Below are 20,598 nucleotides of genomic sequence, written 5' to 3' on the forward strand. Positions count from 1 at the left end.
CTAATGAATGTCGTTGCGTGTTTGTTTATCCTAAATATGAGAAGAGCGGGTCTCAGTTTGGTTCAATCAAGTTTTTCTTTAGAAGCAATGAAAAGGTACGAACAGTTACAGCAAAGTAATGGGCATTCATAGCACAGCCCCGGCACTCTAGCAGCACCGGACAGTCACGAGTCGCATCACACAGACGGCGTCTGTAATATAACAGTAGGTAAAATTTGATTGGTATATAATGAAAGGGGAGTCGAGACTTGGTTCTTCCTTGATGGTGCGCAGGCGTAGTCCACCCTTTTGGCATTGGAATCAGGATATGATGAGCAGCTGCTCCCAATCTCACTCCTCTGCAGTGGTGTATAAAGTACTTGAAAGCCATTCTTGAGTAAAAGTACAGATATCTTACCTGAAAGTGACTCCGGTAAAAGTAAAAATCAAAAAATGACTTGAGTTAAAGTCTTAAAGTAGCTCATATTAAATGTACTTAACTTTCAAAAGTATCTGGTGTTGAAATATACTTAAGTATCAAAAATAAAAGTACAAGTACCAAAATTAAAAATTCAAAGTGCTTTTTATAGTAGTCATATCCAGACACAAAACAACCCAAAATTGTTCTCTTCAGGATTTATTTCAACTTACTGAAAAATTATAACAACAATATACATATAATGTATAATTTTACAAATTTGGAACCCCAGATGCTGAGGCTCAAATAGTATTGGACAAGTGCATCTGAACTTCTAGGGTCAACAAATAATCAACAAAACAGAATAAACAAGTGCCTCTTGCGTCTACCTAAGAACACTAATAAACCACAGTATAACCCCTAAATAATTCTGTAAATATCACTAAACATGGACCTTTCATCAGTAGCAGGAATTATACACAATGCCCCTTATGATAACTCGGCAAAGGGAAACAAGTTCTAAGCACACAAAATAAGATGGTTTCTCTTTTGTTAGCATGCACTTTGCTAGTACAGAGAAGAAAAAATCACTGGACACAGTCTCGTTTTGCTGCAGGCCAAATCTCAGAAATCAGGAAGTCCGACTAAATCATTTAAAGCTTAAAAGCTTAAAAGATGACCCACAGAAAGGACTCAAGTGAGTACCTGTCAAAGGCCCAGCTTAAACGCCTTAAGCATGTTTGGTTAGGCCATAAATGTGTTTGTCTTCTCCCGGATATCCTTGTCGTGCTCTATTATACAAAGATAAGAATATATTTTTAACAATACCCTGTTTGCACTCATTCATTTGATTTACATTTCCAGCACTAGGTAAGGTGAAGAGTATCTTCTCAGAAATGCGTCATGAAATACTGTGAGAGAAAGAAAATGCACTTGTAAGTAAAATAAATGAATCAATCCAACTTTATTTGTGTGCAGGCGTTCATACAGGCTAGTGCAGTTCAAATAGGTTCACAGTTGACTGATGTCACAAATGAATACAAATACTGATAATGAAATCACATAAAAACACTGTAAGCCCAAAATAAATGAATCTTAATATTGTAGTCTACACAAAATATGTGATAAGTATAACCTCAAATTCCAAACAGACGAAATGGATATGAAAGTTGACTGTTTTATATTTAACAGTGTAGACAAATTTAAAAGAAGAGCACTAGAAGCAAAGTCCCCCACAGCACACACACACACACACACACACACACAGTGGTTTAAGATAATCCAAGCAATGCAGTGCTGTGTTATTAGGGTTTTGTTACGGAGGAGAAATCCACAGAGCACAGGTAAGTGAGGATGTAGCACAATAACCTGACGACAGGAAGTGCAGGTTTTACATGCAGGTTACATGTAGGCCACTCAATAGTCAGGCTGCAGTTGAGTCATCCATTCTGCATATTGTATCATCTCTCTCATTTCCTCCGACTTTGCTTCAAGGTTTTCCACCAACTTATCCATATCTCTGAACCTGTCTCTCACGTAGGCGTCGGTGTTGAGAGTGAGGTTCTCTATATCTTTCAACTCAGACGCAGACAAAGTCGGAAGCTTTCTCAAAATGTTCAATTTGGCCATGTTGGAGTCCGCCATCTCCAAGATACTGTTACGCTCTGACTCAAATTTAGCCTGTAGGGTAGAGAATAAAAAAGGGTGATCAAGTTATCTAGTGGCTAAATACTTCAATAAAAGGTATTCAACGACTCACCTTTTCAGATTGTAGGAATTTCTCATTGTTCCTGAACTGCGCCCTCATTATCTCCTGTAATTCAGGGGTCACAATAGATACACTGTTATACTCTGTAGCATGCTGGCATAAGGCCGATTGTTTCACATCTTCATGCACATAAAATAAACGAAAATCAGCTTCTCTCCGTTCTGTTTGTGCTGCAATCTTACACTACATTTGAAAACGGCCTGTGCATGTTTATTCTTTGTCAAAGAAGACACATATTACAGCATGCGGACATGTGTAGATGTGAAAAGCAAGGGAATATTCACAGGATCGCTTTATTATCTACAACTGCATCTTTGATTTTCTTGAACTTTATCATCTGCTGTCTGGTTTCATTTCCTGTTTCCATTTCAGAAAGCAGTCGTTGCTAAGATCACAGCATGGAACCGCAGTTTAGGGGAAAGTTACCCTGAGGGACCCAAACAGCTGCATCGTGGTAAAATATATGTGCTGCTATATGTCAGATCTCTTGAATACACTCATGTGTATGAGCACTGTCCTTCAGCTGAATTAAGATTTTCTCTGCAATTTAGAAACGTAATTTTCCTTCTGTGCATTCTCACATGAGCTCACCTGGGCATTTTCCGGACACTCACACATTTATACTCATAAAAGGCAACCAATAATATATTTACCAGTTTCTCCTCCACCAGTAAGTTTGCAAAGCAAACTAAACACATCGTGGCGAACATTAGGCCCACGACTCTGGTGCCTCTGGTTAGGGTTGCTGCTGCCATCGCTGTTTTGTTTGGAAGTTTAAATTCAACTGTAGGGACACAGAAAAGTCACAGTGAGCGAATTAGTCTAATAATCATGTTTCCATCTGTTTCTCTCATTTACCCAGGTTTGATTTTAATGTACAGTACAATGAATCTAGATGTTGTGTAACTGAAGCATTACATCAGCTAAAGGTGTGTGATTAACCCGTAAACCATAAACCATAAACCATCAGAACCTTTGCAACTGATATTAAGGGCATTACGTGTTGTTTTCTTCTTTATCAAAGCACTTTGTAACCTTGTTTAGATAAGTGCTATAGATTAATTATTATTTATATTATCATTAAATAGACCGCAGCCTCCACATTTCTATTAAATAGTAAATCTTAAGTCATACTGTTGGTCTGCTTTACATAAGCAAACGCAGCAGCAGCAGTGTACTGGAAATGGATCTGAACCTCTTGATAAATGCATACACAAATGGGCACAAATTCCAGAGGGGTTGAAGTAGAATATATTGTACATAATATATGGAGACAAGCTTTACCACAGTTAAGTCAGACAAGAGTTTCATAAAGAAAGGTTATTTATTTCTTATACAACGTTTTTGGAAGCCAACAACTTCAAACCGATAGGTCTAAGTCCAGTGTCCAGTTGTTAATACGGGGCGCAGGGGCACCGCCTGTTGGATGATTAACGTACAGCACAGGTCCAGATTCTAAGTCCAGACTTCTGACACGTAAACTTCACAATTACTGGAGTCCCAATAGTGTTCAAAGTTATTCAGGCGAGCCGAACAGAGATCATCGCAATAGAGTTTATTCTCTCACAAGAGATAAACTTGAGCTGGCTCCAGAACCAACCTGAAGACTAAACCTCTGTACTCCTTCTTATATAGCCCAAACTCACCTCCAATTTGTATATACCAATCAGGCGGGTTTCTCCACCTCCTTTGGAGTTTAAACTTAATCGATAAGAAAATAGATAAATAATGTTTCCCCCTATTGGTCCTTATGAGCCAATTTAAATTGGTATCAGAAGTAGGCTTGCCTTAGACACCAATAGTGATTATATACGTTACCACATTAGATACATTTGTGGTTGTCGTATATCCTGCTACTTGATCCCTTTAAGATAGATAGAAATCAGAATCACATGTTGAAGCATGCAACCCTCATGATATGTATTTCTTGATTATTTCTCTCCCCTAGGCAATGATCACTGACCTGTTAATGCATGAGTATAGAACATGGGTTGTTGTCTTGAAGCACGCGGCATGTCTTTATGAATACACCATTTCATTTACATTATATGCTTAGACACATGCGGTCATGTCCTGCTAAACCACAGGATTTGGGACGTTGTTTTGCCTTGGGTCACAACCTCTCTATATAATGTGGGCTCGACTCCTGCAAATTCAGGCTTCACTATTGGCGTGTGAGTGTCTCCGGACTTCTAGAGTCCGTCCTGACCTGTAAAGACTTCTTTGTAATAAACTTTAACTATACAAGCAAGTTTTGGGTCAGAGGAGAATTCTTCCTTCAACATCACCTTTAACATCATCTTCAACATCATCTTCAACATCTCGGCTGCTCAGAATATACGATATGGTACAGGGTATATTGTATGAACTAAAAGGCCACACTTTGATATAGATTCATTTGATATACATTTTCAGTGCTAGCTAGTAGTGTAAAGTATTTTCTCAGAAATGCCTGAACAGGTTATGAAATACTGTTAGAGAAAAAAATCAACTTGTAGGTAAAATAAATGGATCAATCAAATTTTATATGTGTGGAAGCGTTCATACAGGCTAGTGCAGTTCAAATAGCTACACAATTGACTGATGAGCCAAGAAATACAAAAAGAGAAACAAATGCTGACAATGAAATCACATAGGAAAGTGTAATATAGTAGTCTAACTAAACCTAACTTTTGTCTGCGTTTTCTACATGTCAACAGCTGACGTTGCTGCTACAGAAAGAGGAATCAACCCCAGCACCCAGTTCCACAGATCAGGGTCAACAGGAGAAACATTAGCAAGTTAGGGCATGAACTCTGATATTGCATCTGCCAAGTGCAGAGCAACAGTCATAACAGTAAGACCTTGATCAGTGGAACTTTCAATTACAAGAGTTATCCACAACAATTCTTTATCTATTTTCTACAGTTTCTCAGCCCAGCTAAAGCAAGTGTGTAGCAAAACTCTTGCAGTGAGTAAATCAAGTGGGTAAATGTAGTAATGAGCAATAAGGCAATTAATAATAAGGCAATGATAAATATCTGTCATATCAATAACCTCATTGTTGGAAGCAAGATGAAAAGAGCACTTCCGTAAAGTTATAAGTCACTGTATTTACGGTGCAACGACATCACGTTACAACTAGAGCTTTTGTAGTTAATTCAAGGTCACAAACAGATGCTCGTTTGAAGTAACAAAGAAGAAGAGCAGCAGTGAAGCAGAAGCAGTTTGTGTCAGATGCTGAAGTTTAGTCTCCAGCTCAAACAGGAAGGAAACATTTGCACATCACAAACACACAAAATACAGGAAGTCAAGTATGTCTTCACATGAAATCTGACATTGTTTCTGTATCGTAGTCTCACCTGAGTAGTTGCGATGGAGAATTCAACTGTTTATGCGGTGGATGCTTTCACAAGTGAACTTCTGACAGCACAGAGACGTGAGATAAACTTCCCTCCTGTTGCTGAGCATTTATAAATACCATCACCGTGACCAGGCACCGTACAGTTAACTGGGATTGGTCCAATGGATGTTCCAAGCTCTATGATTGGTTCAACTATCCGAGTGCGTGGTACATCCCTCCCCCTATATCAGGGGTTCTCAAACTTTTGCAAGCTGGGCCCCCCTAAAGCTGGTTAGGGGTATTTGCAAGCTTAGCAATTCTATGAGCAACTACACATGATGCCTCCACACTGCTTGGAGACAGTGCTATGCTAGGAGATGGTAGTTTGTTGTTGCTGGAGGCCATCACGTTTACTTTTAAAGAAGTCCACAGGCTTCTCTTTCAAGTCAGGGTGTTTGGTGTCGAGTGTTGAGCCCGGTCCCATCCGGACCAGACAGCGTGTTCGTAGATTTGAGGTTCAAATGGGAAAGGTTAATAATTTAGACAAGTTCCATGTTCAAAAGTTCAATCGACCAGGTGTCCCACTATTGTGCCCTTATCAAAACAGGGAGTCTGCCACAGCGAAGAGACACAGCAGATTAGACTTAGAGGAGGTTTTCATACCTTTTTCTCACAATATTTCCTGAAGTACTTCATTGTATTAATTATGAGACGTCCTCTCTCATGTGCATGGCTATCAGTTGGTTGCTAAGTCTGCTCTGCCTGTGGTTGTGCTCTGTGTCAGACCCTGCATCTGAGTCAAAAAGATATACATCATTCCAATTAAAAGAAACAGTCGTAGTATTATTGATTCTATAGACTATACAACTAATATTTATTCACAGGATATATGTAAAATATAGTCATAAGATAAAGAACAAAACATAGATATCTCAACACGAGGTGCCTTTTTAATTTGCATGGCTTCATGCTGTCATTTGCCAACAACTCGGCACACAAAACACACTGAGGACGGTGCTCAGTCGTGCCAGTGACGGTGAAACCAAACTGCAAATAGCTCTCGTCATATTTGCGAAGCTTTGGCTTCTTCGCAACTGGCGCATCGGTTGCCTGACTTTTACGAATCAGAAACTTGTCCATAGTTGTGTTTGTTTGTGTGTGTGAAGTTAATAAAGTTCTTACAACGTTGTGGTCTTGTAAGTGTGTTTGTATGTGTGGCTGTGAGTGACTTGCACACGAATAATGAATAAGGCTGTGCTAGGCAATGGTTCCTAACAAAACGAACAGTACACAATGAAGACAGGGACAGCACAGAATAGTATTCAAGTGCTGGTGTTTTATTTGTTGCAACACGGTGGATGATTGAAGATGTAAAGGGAGGTGTTAAGGAGAAAAGGGCTAGCTGCAGTTGGAAGAAGTTAGCTAGCTAGAAGGCTAGCTCTTGGGGCTAGGAGCTTTCTAAAAAGACTGTGGAGCAAATTACTCCTTAGATTAGGCTACAAATAGGCCTACTGCACGTGCAGGAAGGTATTACTAAGAAAGGAGTGAGTCTTTAAGAACTGTTTTTAAAGCAATGGATATCTGAATGATAGAGGAAACAAGAGCAATCACACAAACTCTGCAGGGTGTCGTCTCAGTGAGGGTGAGCGCTGACCATGCCTGCGGTTACTTTTATACTCAGAAGAGTATGTGCAACTCGCGTTCAAATGATAACACTCCTCTTTTGATTGGTGGATCAGGAACAAAACAGTATTTGACTTGTTTGTGTCAGTCCAGACCCTTACATTTCGCCACTGAGGGAGCTTTCACTAACCAGTGACAGGTCGGCGGGCTTTTTTTTTTTAAATTCAATTTTGTTTTTTTAATTTTGTCTGTCTGCAAAAGTATATTTCTGTATTCAAGTATGCATTGCTGAGTTGATGGAAATTTTAACCTTGTACTTAATGTCCTTCTGTGCCATGAACTTTCCTTCAGCTTGTGCATGACATATTCTGGTGTGGGAGCATTCTATTGTGATGAACAGATGCGACTCTCGGACCTGGTTTGAACCTGTACTGATACCGTTAACTGAAAACCACAGTTCAAGGTCTTTCCTCAATCCTTCGAAAGCTGTATGACTAGAATACACTGAGTTTTTCATTACTTGTTTTCACGGCTGTATGTGTAGCTCATGACCCATGTACATAGGTAACAAGAGCCTTGTATCTCAGGAGGGGCAGTCTGTTGTAAATCATCTGAATTTTAGACCATATAAAGGCTAAAATATGTTAAAATATTATATACAAGGTCTTAATTGTGTTTCAGTAAGTCTTAATTATGTTAACGTTCATTTAATGTTACTTCTGTCATGCTTTAAAATTATCTTTTTATTTTTTTAGAAATGTTTTGGTGGCCTTGATGGTTTGTAATGTCTCTGTGTGTTGTGGTTTTATGTATAACAATATAGATATTAGGTCAAGGTAATACAACTTTTTCTGGGGACTCTGACATTTCTTCATATCTTTCAAACTCGATATAAAACATTACATTCTTAAAATTATGAGATGCAAACTGTACAACTACGTAAAATACAATGTTACGAATATAAAGCTGAAGTAGATTCTTTTTTATAGTGGAAAATGTCCACAATTTTGGTTTTCCACTGTGGTGGCTGACAATTAAGAGCTGAGCCGAGTTCATTGCAAATGTTATCATTATATTTTTATGTTGGCAAAAATCTCGCAACCATAATTGAACAACTCCTATTCGGCAAAACTTGCCCCAGAATCTTCTTAACTAAACTTAACTTTTGCCTGCGTTTTCTACTGATTTGTTTATCCCCTCTCTGGTTTCATTTCTCTGTTCCATTTAAGAAAGCATGTGTTGCTAAAGTCAGACAGTTAACTGAGGGAACCGGCCATTTATACTCAGAGTGAAACCTCGACTCATTAAAGTAGAAGGTTTTTATACACTTGTGGTAAACAGTAAACAAATATCAGAAAACATGCCAGGAAGCAGCTGCCGTTGCTGCTACAGAAAGGGGAATCCCCCCCCAGCACCCGGCTGCACAGTCATAACAGTAAGACATTGATCAGGGGAATTGGGTATCTATTTTCTACAGTTTCTCAGTCCAGCTGAAGCAAGTGTGCAGCAAAACTCTTGCAGTGAGTAAATCAAGTGGGTAAATCAAGGTAAATCAAAGGACGACAGCTGTATGACTAGAATACACTGAGTTTTTTGTATTTTGCCACAGCTGTATGTGTAGATCATGACCAATGTACATAGGTAACAAGAACCTTGTATCTTAGGAGGGGCCGTCTGTTGCGCATACAAACAGCAGGTGGACAACATCCTCAGTCTGAGACCATATAAAATCTGACTTTTACAATGCATTGGGTCTCTTCTCTGCAGACTGCTGTAGTGATCTATTTGCTATCTATTTGCTTTACTCATAGTGTTGATGATGCATGACTCAGCATTGAATTAAATGTGATCCAGCTAACTTGTATTAATCTGTTCCTTCTTCACTTTGCTCATTGTTGCATCTCATGTGATGTGCTGTGAGTCTGGCAACTCCTAACACATAAAACCTAATAATCTCGAAGGCCCTGAGGCCTCAGGTCGACCACATGTGTAATATTTATGAAAGTATAGGTCACACACAATATTAAAGCAATTAAAAGATGTTTCTCCGCAAACATTCCATAACAGGGACTTTAAGTGAAGTGAAGAGCTACAATAAAGCAAATATTCTCTTATTGTTTCTGTGATAGAAATTTGACCTTGTGAGACTTCTGAAATAAAGAGATTTGAGTATTTGATTCCTTGCAAGGAAGGTTTCAGGCTTGTGTTTTTTATGCAGATTGTTGAGATATCTATGTTTTGTTCTCTATCTTATGACTATATTTTACCTATATCCTGTGAATTAATATTAGCTGTATAGTCTATAGAATCAATAATACTACAACTGTTTCTTTTTATTGGAATGATATATATATATATATCTTTTTGACTCAGACGCAGGGTCAGACACAGAGCACAACCACACAGAGCACATGAGAGAGGACGTGCCAGAACTAACACAATGAAGTACTTCATGAAATATTGTGAGAAAAAGGTATGAAAACCTCCTCTAAGTCTAATCTGCTGTGTCTCTCCGCTGTGGCAAACTCCCTGTTTGCCAAGGACACTTGGTCCGATTGGATTTTCTCTCAGAAGTGATATGCTTGCAAAAAACTGCACTTTGAGGAAACAGTATACATCTGGCCAATTGCTGATTTCCCTCAAAGAAAAGAACCGCCTCTGTGTTGCACCCTGTGTCTTTACAAATACTGTGGACTTAGGATGAGGGAGAGGCTGCTCGACATGATCCAGTGAACCTGGTGACGTGTCCGGCAGAACCCCAGAGACTCTCTGTAAGTATTGTTATTATACAATAAACTTATTACTGTGAAACTTTTGAACATGGAACTTGTCTAAATTATTAATCTTTCCCATTTGAACCTCGAATCAACGAACACGCTGTCTGGTCCGGATGGGACCGGGCTCAACAAGATGCAATGAAGAAATGTGACTTATAGGCTGTATCCTCAATGTTTTGGAGAGGAGATAGCATCATGTAAGGTTAGGGCGTTGTGTCGGTCAGCTGAGTTATTTGAATAAGCAACAAACCCAGTCCAACCACAGAGTAAAGCAAAGCTCACTATAGAATTCAGGAGACCTCAACTTTTGCAAGACATAAATAGACAATGGCCTTACATGCTAGACAGTTGGTGCAATATAAAGTTGATGTTGAGCTGTACCCTAGATGGAAATGTCTGCTGTAAGCATAAACTAAGAAGTTATTAAGTAAATTTCCATTACAGTAGTTAACATACATTATAGTTTACATGATGAAGTGACACCATTTTGTGTTTTTATTATTGTGAAGGAATAGTGAAAGGATTTTTCCTCCTTCAGCATCTTTCTTTTCTTAGACATTTAGATACTATTTAGTAGCAGAGTCCACAGGGTGGAAGAAATAGTTTATCGTTTGTCAGCTGAGAACACACCAATAGCATCCAGATTTTATCTTCCCGTGAGACACGTTGTGAATATAATTCATTGTTTGGAATTGATGTTCATTTATATGGCAGGGTTGGCAGGGTTTCCAAAATTAAATAATCTGAATTTTAGACCATATAAACTTTATAAAGGCTAAAATATGTTAAAATATTATATAAAGGTCTTAATTGTGTTTCAGTTGTTCTTAAATATGGTAACAGAGATCAGGTCAAGGTAATAAAACTTTTTTTATGGGACTGATATTTCTTCATATCTTTCAAACTCGATATAAGACTTAAAAATATGAGAGGCAAACTGTACAAATATGTAAAATAAAATTTTACGAATATGAAGCTGAAATAGAATATGTTTTATAGTGGAAAATTTGGCTTTTCCACTGTGGTGGCTGACAAGCAGGGGCTGAGAAAGGGCATTGCAAATGTGACCATTACATTTTTATGTTTGCAAAGATCTCGCAACCATGATTGAACAACTCATATTTGGTCATAACTTGCCCCAAAAAATTCTTTAAATCACATACAAATATATTTTATTTACTGCAAATGCAATTTTAAGAGTGTAATTCACTTTTCTAGTCACATTAACTAGACCCAAAATTAAATATGCCCCAACCAAGATCAGAACCAAGTTTGTTTACTCTTTGGAGCCTCTGCATTTCAAACACCAACAAAATATATGAGATATGTCTAACGAGTAAATATGGTCTCAAGACAGCAAACGATAGTACAACTGTGCAAACATGCAACACCCTCTGGCACCAACCTCCTCGTTTAAAAGCCAGAAACAGTGGCAATTGTCTATGAGCCTGTGCTAAAAATGCGAGGACGATACCATCTATATTGTACATGATTGCAAAAATCTTTTCTTTTCTGTGGCCACCAGAGGTCAGTGTTTGATCATAATAAAGGTTACAGCAGTGGATATTCCAGAGGAGACAGTGGCCACAGTATCTGCACAGATAAAATGACTTATATCATATTGGTTATTTTACTTGGACAAAAGGGCATTATATTTAACAAGACGAGTCAGACCACACACCACAGTATCATTAGGCAACATGAAGAGTGAACAAATTGTTTTCCAATGGCAAAGTCCTGTTTACTCTCACACAAGAAAACCAAACTGTTTGTTTCCCCCTAGTTGTCTGAAATATTACAAACGTATTTATTTTCTTTTCCTTTGATTTGTTGTCTTAGTTGTTCTGTCCCTCCTTGTATTATGTAACATGTTTTATTTGTATTAAAAAATATAGTGTTCCGTGAAAAACATTATTGGAAGGGCAGATGGCTCTTAAACACTACTTAAGTGTTTTGGAAGGTTTGTTATGACCTGTACATTACAGATAATTAATTTAGTGTATACTGTATAGACTACACTTCAGACTATTAGATGAATCATTCCAATGAAGTCTCTGTCACTATTTACTTAAAATATATCTGATTCGGCTGCAACCAAGTTTCCTTCTGAGATTCCAGAACTGTTTTGTGGACTCAAACACTTCATCGACATAGTGGTGAGTAGATAATGAGTACATTTTCATTCTTCAGTGAACTATCCCTTTAACCCTCAAAAACACACACACACACACACACACACACACACACACACACACACACACACACACACACACACACACACACACACACACACACACACACACACACACACACACACCAGGGTTTGGTCCCCTTGAGGTATATTGGTCCTGGAAAAGGTCCAACAGAGGTGGCACACACAGGAGGTGAGAGACGCAGACTATCAAACCGTTCAGTCCCCCCACCATCAATCTGTGGGACCGGCGGCCTTGTTGTGATGCTTCACCGGGGGTCCTGATTTCACAGCCAGCCTCCGTCACAACTGCGTCAGCACCGATGAGCTCAGCGTTACTGGCAGGGAGGGGAGGGGGGGGATGGGAGGAGGAGGAGGTGGTGAGGGTGAGAGAGGAAGAGACGGATTGAGACAGAGAGACGGAGAGAGAGAGAGAGAAAGAAGAGGGAGCAGGGTGTTGCCGCCTTTGAGACACACTCACGCATCACAGAGGAACAAGCAGCGCGGTGAGAACAGGGCGCCCCTCCGCTTCTCCTCCTGTTTGCGTTTGAATCATTGAAACCTCTTTCAATTATTAAACCTCGTCGGAGCTGAAGTGTTTGCGGAGATATACAGACACGCACGCACAGAAAGAAAGAAAGGAACGCGCACATCGGGAGAGCGACCCCGCCGGAGAGCAGAGAGGGAGCTCGGTGTGGAAGCGGAGCGCCGGAGCAGTTCAGCACCTCGGACAGCGACCATGGCGCCAGTGGTGGAGGAGGCGGCCCAGCTCGGTGAGTCTGATCTCCGCTTCACCTGCCCGGGGGGCTGCGGGTGGGACAGCGTGGGGGGTTCATGGTGCTCGTTAATAACAATAATAATAATATTTGATTCAACCCCAAAAACCTATTTTCCAGGCTGTGGAATTTCGATTTTTGTTTAAAAAATATGGATTAATAGTCAAGAAGTACCGGAGTAATAATACTCAAGAGAGTACTTATTTTGCTGGTTATTGTGTCTGTGGAGACTTTCAGCCTCCATTTTGCAGCTATAGCTTCAGCTAAACATCAGGAAAAAGAACCAGCAGGGTGGAAGTATTTTACATTTACAATATTAACAAGTTTGTTTTTTATATTCATATTAATTGTATTTGGAATTGAGTAAGAGTGACCAAAGCGCTGAAGGAGTCTTCCCCCCCTCCCCTGATATCCCGCTGCTGTCTGTTTTTGTTATTGTCTTGAAAGACTGAAATATTGATGAAGAGAAAGGGAGAAAACAGGCTTGTAAGAAGTATGTGATTTGACTGCGACTGAGTCTGAATGAGATCAGATGAGTAATGCATGTCAGAAAGATGCCACACCTTCAAATATCACAGCAAATCAGGCTTAGAGAAAGTAAGTAAATGCCATGCAGAATATGAATTAAAATGGTCAGAAATGCGAGCAGACGTCAAGCTGTTATTTAATATCATTTTTTACTTGTAAAGAAAAATACATATTGTTTACATGTATTTGAATGCAGCCAGGCAACCAACCAGGCTTTTGTATGATAAAACTGTAAATATATAATCAAGATGTTGCGATATTGATTATCTGTTGTGAAATACACCCACCCCATCCCAGCTCCATCCCTCTCCCTCTGAAAGGGTGTTAACCTCAGTGCTTTTCCACTGGGCCACCCTCCTATCTGCAGGAAATGGTCCTGGCCTTTCCTCCTCTAATATAGACCTATTTAAATGCGTGGGAAGGCAGCTCTGTTACCGTTTTTGTCGAGTCACAGTTCAGCACCATGAAACAAAGAACTGAAGCGTTCAGTGGCAGATATCCCTCTAATGTGTCTCCGTAATAACGCTCAAGTGATACTAGAGGAGACGAATTTGCCATTCAAAAAATTAAGGTCCCAAACTTTTGAAAAGAAAAGGGCTTTGGGCAAAATTCCTTCCTCCCGTAGGAGGAATATAAATGAATATAATGCAGGGTCTATCACATATTTGGGCGATTATTCCATATTTGCAGATGGAATCTCTGGATGAGCCACCCTGCCTGTACTGTTGAGATGATGCTACGCACAAAAATAATCTGTTGGTTGAGGATGTTGGTTGAAGTATTTCAGGCAAAAAATCTTCCCTTACCTGTTTACACTGTAGTTCTGCATATGATAGACTGATGATGGCGTTAGCATTTAATTATCAGAATGAGTATATTTGTTTCTCCATTTGTGCATCTGCATTCAGCCATTAATAAATCTGCCATCAGGACGGCAACCAGTCCCGTTACGCAGTTTTTTCAGCAGTTCATTACTTCCACCGTCTGTTTCCTAATGAACTGCTGTGGCCCTGTTTAATATCTGAACACAGTGATGATGATTCTTCACCAGGGCTGAACAGATTGATGGTTGTTTTCATCTCCATCTGAGTCAAGACTGCAGCCTCCGCCAGTCAGAAACAGTACAATAACATCTGTTACTTCACTGCTGCTTGTTTTTTTGGGGGAGGGGGGGAGGTAACAAAGGTAGAAGTTTTACTAATGTTATTTTTTTCACTTCTTCCCTCCACCCTCCTGTTCTCCTTCACAGTGGCAGTGCCAGTAGGTGTGGCCATGGTGAGTGTCTTTGGCCTCGTCTTCACGGTTTCAGCCTTTGCGTGGATCTGTTGCCAGCGTAAAAACACCAAATCACAGAAGACTCCTCCTTACAAGTTTGTGCACATGCTCAAAGGGGTCGACATCTACCCGGAGAGCCTCAGTGGCAAGAAGAAGTTCGGCACACCTGCCGCCAATACGACACATGACACTGGTAAAACCGATGTCAACGGAAACTGCCCCACCATGGCGCCAATTAGTCCGACTGGCACCAGCAAACTGGCGTCAAGTCCAAATGGCTCCCGACCGGCCATGCATCTGGATCTGGAGAAACGGGATCTGAACGGCAACTTCACCACCAAACCATTTCACCACCACCACCATAAGGTGCGGAGCTCCCCAGACCTGGAGCTGCCATCTCCCCATGCAGGGTTTACCCAGCCCGGGTTAATGGACCGCCGTGACCTCCCTTCACCATCCAGCACCCTCTCCAGCCAGGCGCCCACCCCAGCTGTGGACAAGCCCCACGCAGAGGAGAGGGAGAGTGGGTTGGGAACACTGCACTTCTCCCTGGAGTACCAGCCAGAGAGGAAGGCATTCATCGTCCATATCAAGGTACTGTTTGTGTTTTTGTGTGAGTCTTCACAATGAGTTTATTGATAACACTGAAAACGATTCCACTAAATCTTAAATAATTGATTGATCGTTTGAATTGACTTTTTCATCCAGGAAGCCCATGGCCTGACCCCGACTGATGAACAGTCAATGACCTCTGACCCCTACATCAAGCTGACCCTGCTCCCGGAGAAAAAGCACCGGGTGAAGACCAGAGTCCTGAGGAAGACTCTGGACCCCGCCTTTGACGAGACCTTCAGCTTCTACGGAATCCCACTGGCACGAGTGTCAGAGCTGGCCCTTCACTTCATGGTGCTCAGCTTTGACAGGTTCTCCCGCGACGAGGTCATCGGGGAGACCCTCGTCCCCCTGTCCGGGATCGACTTGTCCGAGGGGCGTGTTCTGATGAGCCGAGAGATCATCAAGAGGAATGTGAAGGTAAGATGTGAGGAGATTGATTTGTGTTTTTCTGTTTGAATCTTCAACTCCACCTTATACTTGAATTGATCACAATATCACCCTTGATATCTTCAACCGATTGAGGATTTAATTTCAGTGGAATAATTCTGATAAAATTCACATTCATAGTAAGTTAGCTGATTTTGCAGCAGATCTCCCACAGCTCCAAAATTAGTCAAAAGTCCTCAATTGAATAATCAACCGATAATCAATCCAATTCACAAATAAACCAATCCTATCCAATATTGATATTTCCCTCAATGGTACATCAGTTCCTGCGTCACCAATTGCTAAGAGCACATTTACATATGAAAACTAAAATATTCACACAAAACTCAAATCTTTGTCTTGAATAAAAGTTAACATTTTCTTTGCAAATACATTAAAAGGAATCCCCTTCATTGTGCTTCTCTCTGGTTAGGTTAGGAAAGTCATTATTAAATTAAGACCATTGACAGAACAGACAAGAAGTTTGTGTCTCTGTGGGGACGGATATTGACTTTATCTGTTGCAGCATTATGGATTTACGAGCTGATACTGAGGCCCGGGGTTGTGCATTTTGTATCAGTTTATCATCCTGTTTTTTTTTTACAACTCTGCCAGATCTGACATGACGTGGCACACAAACACATTCCTCTTAGCAAACAAGGTTTAGACAATTGAATCATCTTGATTATGTTAATTTCCTGTTTAATTAGTGATCATTTTCACATCCAAACAGCATCACAGAAGTAACAGAAGATCCAGTTTGAAAGTGAATAGACTCACACGGACATTTTCACTCCTCGTAGAGTATATGGAATGATATCCACACCACGCTATTATGGATCTGTGGGCTGCTTGTCAGTAATCTTCTGCTCCAGCCTGGCTGTTCCTGGCAACCGTGAGGGCCACTAATGTACAATAGCTCATTTCCTGTTTCAGAGGAATGTCATGCACTGTATGACTGCATGTTTTCCGTCCCCCAGTGTACAGAAACAGTATAAATGCACTGAACTTAGATTATGGGAACAGGTAGGGTTGCATCAACAGGGTTGAATTTAAAGGATGGAGTGGAATGTGATATCTACATCCTGTTTTTTTAGGTTTGTCTGTGCTTGAGCATTTGATATCAACGTAATTATAAATGCTTGGGTTGATGTAGTACTTTGCAGAGGTCTGCTAAAACGGCAGCTCTGTGCCTACCAGGACGAAATGGATATGTTCTTGCACATTTCAGCTTCCCCAGAGGAAAATTAGATACCTATAATATCTTTAACAGTGCTGGGAAACATGGCTCAATTCAGAGAAATATAGAAGCCCTATTCCCTCTCTGGAGAGCCACCTCTGTATTTTAATCACCAAGAGGATAATATGTCTTAAACTATGTCTTGCTGGCTTCAATTATATTTTCTCATTTGGGTCACAGGAGAGACAAATCGAATAAAACTCAGCTGTAGGGAGGAGTCCGTCCTAGTTGAACATGTTTTTGTGCAAACAATAGAGAATCTTACCTGCAAGAGGTTTGATGTTGGCAGGTGCGAAGAAAAAAAGCTTGACCTCTTTTATTGAATTGCTGTGAATCAGTTGCATTGTATATTCTCTGTTTTGGAGCAGAATATACTGGCAGTCTCTAAAAAAAGGTGCACGTATTTAGTGTTGATGGTGCACAGCCCTGCCACACCCTGATGTGTTACACACTTGAACTAACGAATAGACAGAATACTTCATTTAGTATTAAATCTGATGTTTAAATTGTGGTTATGTTTATGAAATACAGTGAGATGTTTTCCAAGATGACTATAAGTTGATTGTTCTGCTTATGTGACATCTCCTTTGTTCTCGTGATCAGAGGCACCTCTTTGAAAACTGGGTGGTGGCTCTCTTTGTCTGCATGGCATAGATTTTGTGTGTACGTGTGTGTGTGTGTGTGTGTGTGCATGTGAGCCATAGCGCTTCCTGGAATTGATACGACACATTACAGGCGGTGTGTACATTGCCCAGTTTACTGCATGATGACACCAGAATAAAAATACAGGCACTTATTCTTCAACATCCCAAAGGGAGCGGAACAGAAAAACACCGCTAGCGTTTACACATTATGTATTTTCAGCGGGCGGGACACCGGGTCAGGGGTGGAAGTCACTCGTCACTGGTGTGCTTTTACTCCTCATTACCATGGCAACCGTGAGCCAAGGCGTGATGTCCCGTTAGATGTGATCACAGCATCGACTCTCTCGGGTGTGGGCAGAGTAGAACAATAACACAGGGACGGCTCTGATGCAGAGCAAGATGAGGGAGCTTCTTAGAGACTGGTGAAGAAATGAGAATATGCCCCATAGGCAGGTAGTGGTTAGGTTGTTCATCATGAGCACTGACGCCATTTGTAGCATAGCTTCATTTTTCATCTCAACATTTTCAATAACAACACATTATATAGTGTTTCTTTTGTTATTATACACATTTTGCATTAATTTATCAATTTATAACTTCTGCAACCTTTAACTAAAAATGTAAATGTGATTATTTTTAACCTGAAGCTGCGATATATATATAAATAATATATATATATAAAAAAAATTATATATTAGGACAAAGGTCTTCTATTCAGCCTCTGTGACAATATTCAGGGTCAGGATAAGTTTCCTCTTAAATGCAAGAAATCAATGTGTTTAGACTCGTTAGTGGCTACCAGTACTGCAATGTTTCCTAATTAATTTCATTGCGCTAACAAGATAAAACATTTTGAAATCTTGACGATCTGATTCTTCATTTGGCTCTGACGTCTGAAAGTCTCTTCACTTCTGTTTTCTTTCACACCTACCATGGCTGTGTGTGTGTGTTAAGTGCCCAGCAACGAAACTTTATAGTTGAGATCAGTTAAAAGATAGGTGTGGTCTAACCAATATCTACTGTTATAGTGTAATTATAATGTAGAAACCTCACGGGTTGGAACATCAGGTGTTTTTCACTCACCACTCTGTGTCCGTCTTTCCACAGAAGTCCTCGGGCCGAGGTGAGCTACTGCTCTCCCTGTGTTACCAGTCCACCACCAACACTCTGACTGTGGTCGTCCTCAAGGCTCGCCACCTGCCGAAGACTGAAAACAATGGACCCACAGGTATATTTCCTTTCAAATAGAACTCTCACATTTTTGTGACTGAGGTTATTCTGCTCTTCCTGTCCCCAGACTACTTTGGATGCTGTGATAGTTGCTACAATGACCCCACCGCACATAAGTAATCTGATCAGGATGTGATAGAGAGCACTTAAGAGACAGCTCGACACACACACACACACACACATACGCACACAAAGTGTTTGCACAACCAGCCTCATTTGTCCTCGTTTCTATCATCCATCACTTCCCCTCCATCGATCACTGTATTGATCTGGCGTAGGAATAATCTGCCACTCTGCAAACACTGCAGGGATGGATATCCACCATTCCAGTTTTTTTCTGTGCGTACTTCCTTCATCCGTGCTTGTCGTTCTTCCTCTCTAGATCCGTACGTCAAGGTGAACATGTACCACGGAAAGAAGCGCGTGTGCAAGAAGAAGACCCACGTGAAGAAGTGCTCCCCCAACCCCGTCTTCAATGAGCTTTTTGTCTTTGACCTGCCCTCCGACGAGGGCCTCAGGGACACCAGCGTGGAACTGCTGCTGATGGACTCAGACACAGGCAACTCACGCAGCCCCAACAGCGTCCTCGGGCGCCTGGTGCTGGGCACGTCTGCGGCCAGCACTTCTGGCGAGCACTGGAGGGAGATCTGTGACCACCCGCGCCGCCAGATCGCCAAGTGGCACGCCCTGTCGGAGGATTAGAACACCAGGATTCTGGTGTCGATATCCTATCAGGTCCATCTACGAGAGGGATGGAATGAGGATGTGCAGGATTTGTCTTGCCAGCCAGTACCCATTGGACTTTCAGAGAGGGCGGGTGGGAAATAAGGGGGAGGGGACTTTGATGTTGGGGAGAGGGTCATTTGCGAGATGTCATCATTCCATCGATCATTCAGTTGCTTATCTTTGAAGTTATTTGGGTTCACTGGGGAAGGCGGGGCACGACAAAGGGAACCCAATAGCTTTAAACGATCCCAAAGACTGTCACCGAAAATCACCTGGTAACATGCAACACCATCTCCATGGCAACAAACAATTGTCACGGTAACCATGTGCAGTGCAGAATGTCTTAAATGTCACTATTTCTCTTCTTCTTTTCTTCTGATTCTTCGTCTTCTCTTTCTGCTGCTCTTCCTTCCATGCATAGTAACCTAGTCCATCGTATGAAAACCACACCTGACGATGCTGTAAAAAATGTTGATTATTAAAGTTTATTTTGTAATGACGATGTTTTCCTCATAAGGATGTAGATTGTTTTTATTTATGGTCTTTGTTTTGTTATCTTCTGGTTGATTTGTTGAACATATTTTGTAAGTATAAGTGGTATTTCATAGATCATTACAGGAAAGCCTAAATTAGGTGGGTTGAGAAAAGCCCGGGACAGACTGAGTACATCGGGGACTGTAACTGTGGACGCATTTCTGTGTGTGTTTTCGGTTTGAGAGTGATTGTGCTGGCGCGACTGTGAATGTGTGGGTGTGCGTGTTGGCTCTGGAAACACGAGAGCCACATAATGTTTACTGTAGGTGTTTTGTCCCCCTTACTGTGAGCACAAAGACAGCTGAAATGTAAATGTATGTACCTTACTATAAAATATGGCAAGTTCTGAGAAAAGTAAACTGAATTTGCAGTCTTTATTTCACATGACTACATGTGACATATACACTGTGTCCCAATTCAGGGGCCACTTTCTTCAGAGGCTGCATTTGAAGACTGATTGCGTCACGCGACTAGGTTGTCAAAGGCCGACGGAGACGTCCTATTACTCCAGCGGGTGAATCCTTCT

General features: G+C 40.9%; 1 protein-coding gene across 1 annotated transcript; it reads left to right on the forward strand.

Annotated features, from left to right (window-relative positions):
- The first annotated feature begins 12,817 nt into the window (after positions 1-12,817).
- Positions 12,818-19,514, forward strand: syt4 (synaptotagmin IV). The gene is made up of 5 exons (XM_061066511.1): positions 12,818-12,851; positions 14,632-15,251; positions 15,366-15,689; positions 18,690-18,810; positions 19,195-19,514. Exons 1-5 carry the CDS (start codon positions 12,818-12,820, stop codon positions 19,512-19,514), a joined length of 1,419 nt encoding a protein of 472 aa, XP_060922494.1.
- The last annotated feature ends 1,084 nt before the right edge of the window (positions 19,515-20,598 follow it).

Source organism: Limanda limanda, chromosome 22 (genome assembly GCF_963576545.1).
Source record: "Limanda limanda chromosome 22, fLimLim1.1, whole genome shotgun sequence".
NCBI classification, from domain to species: domain Eukaryota; kingdom Metazoa; phylum Chordata; class Actinopteri; order Pleuronectiformes; family Pleuronectidae; genus Limanda; species Limanda limanda.

Coding starts and splice junctions, on each gene's coding strand:
- syt4 (XM_061066511.1), top strand. CDS start 12,818: ATGGCGCCAGTGGTGGAGGAGGCGGCCCAGCTCG. Junction 15,252..15,365: donor CATTCATCGTCCATATCAAG/GTACTGTTTGTG, acceptor TTTTTCATCCAG/GAAGCCCATGGCCTGACCCC. Junction 18,811..19,194: donor TGAAAACAATGGACCCACAG/GTATATTTCCTT, acceptor CTTCCTCTCTAG/ATCCGTACGTCAAGGTGAAC.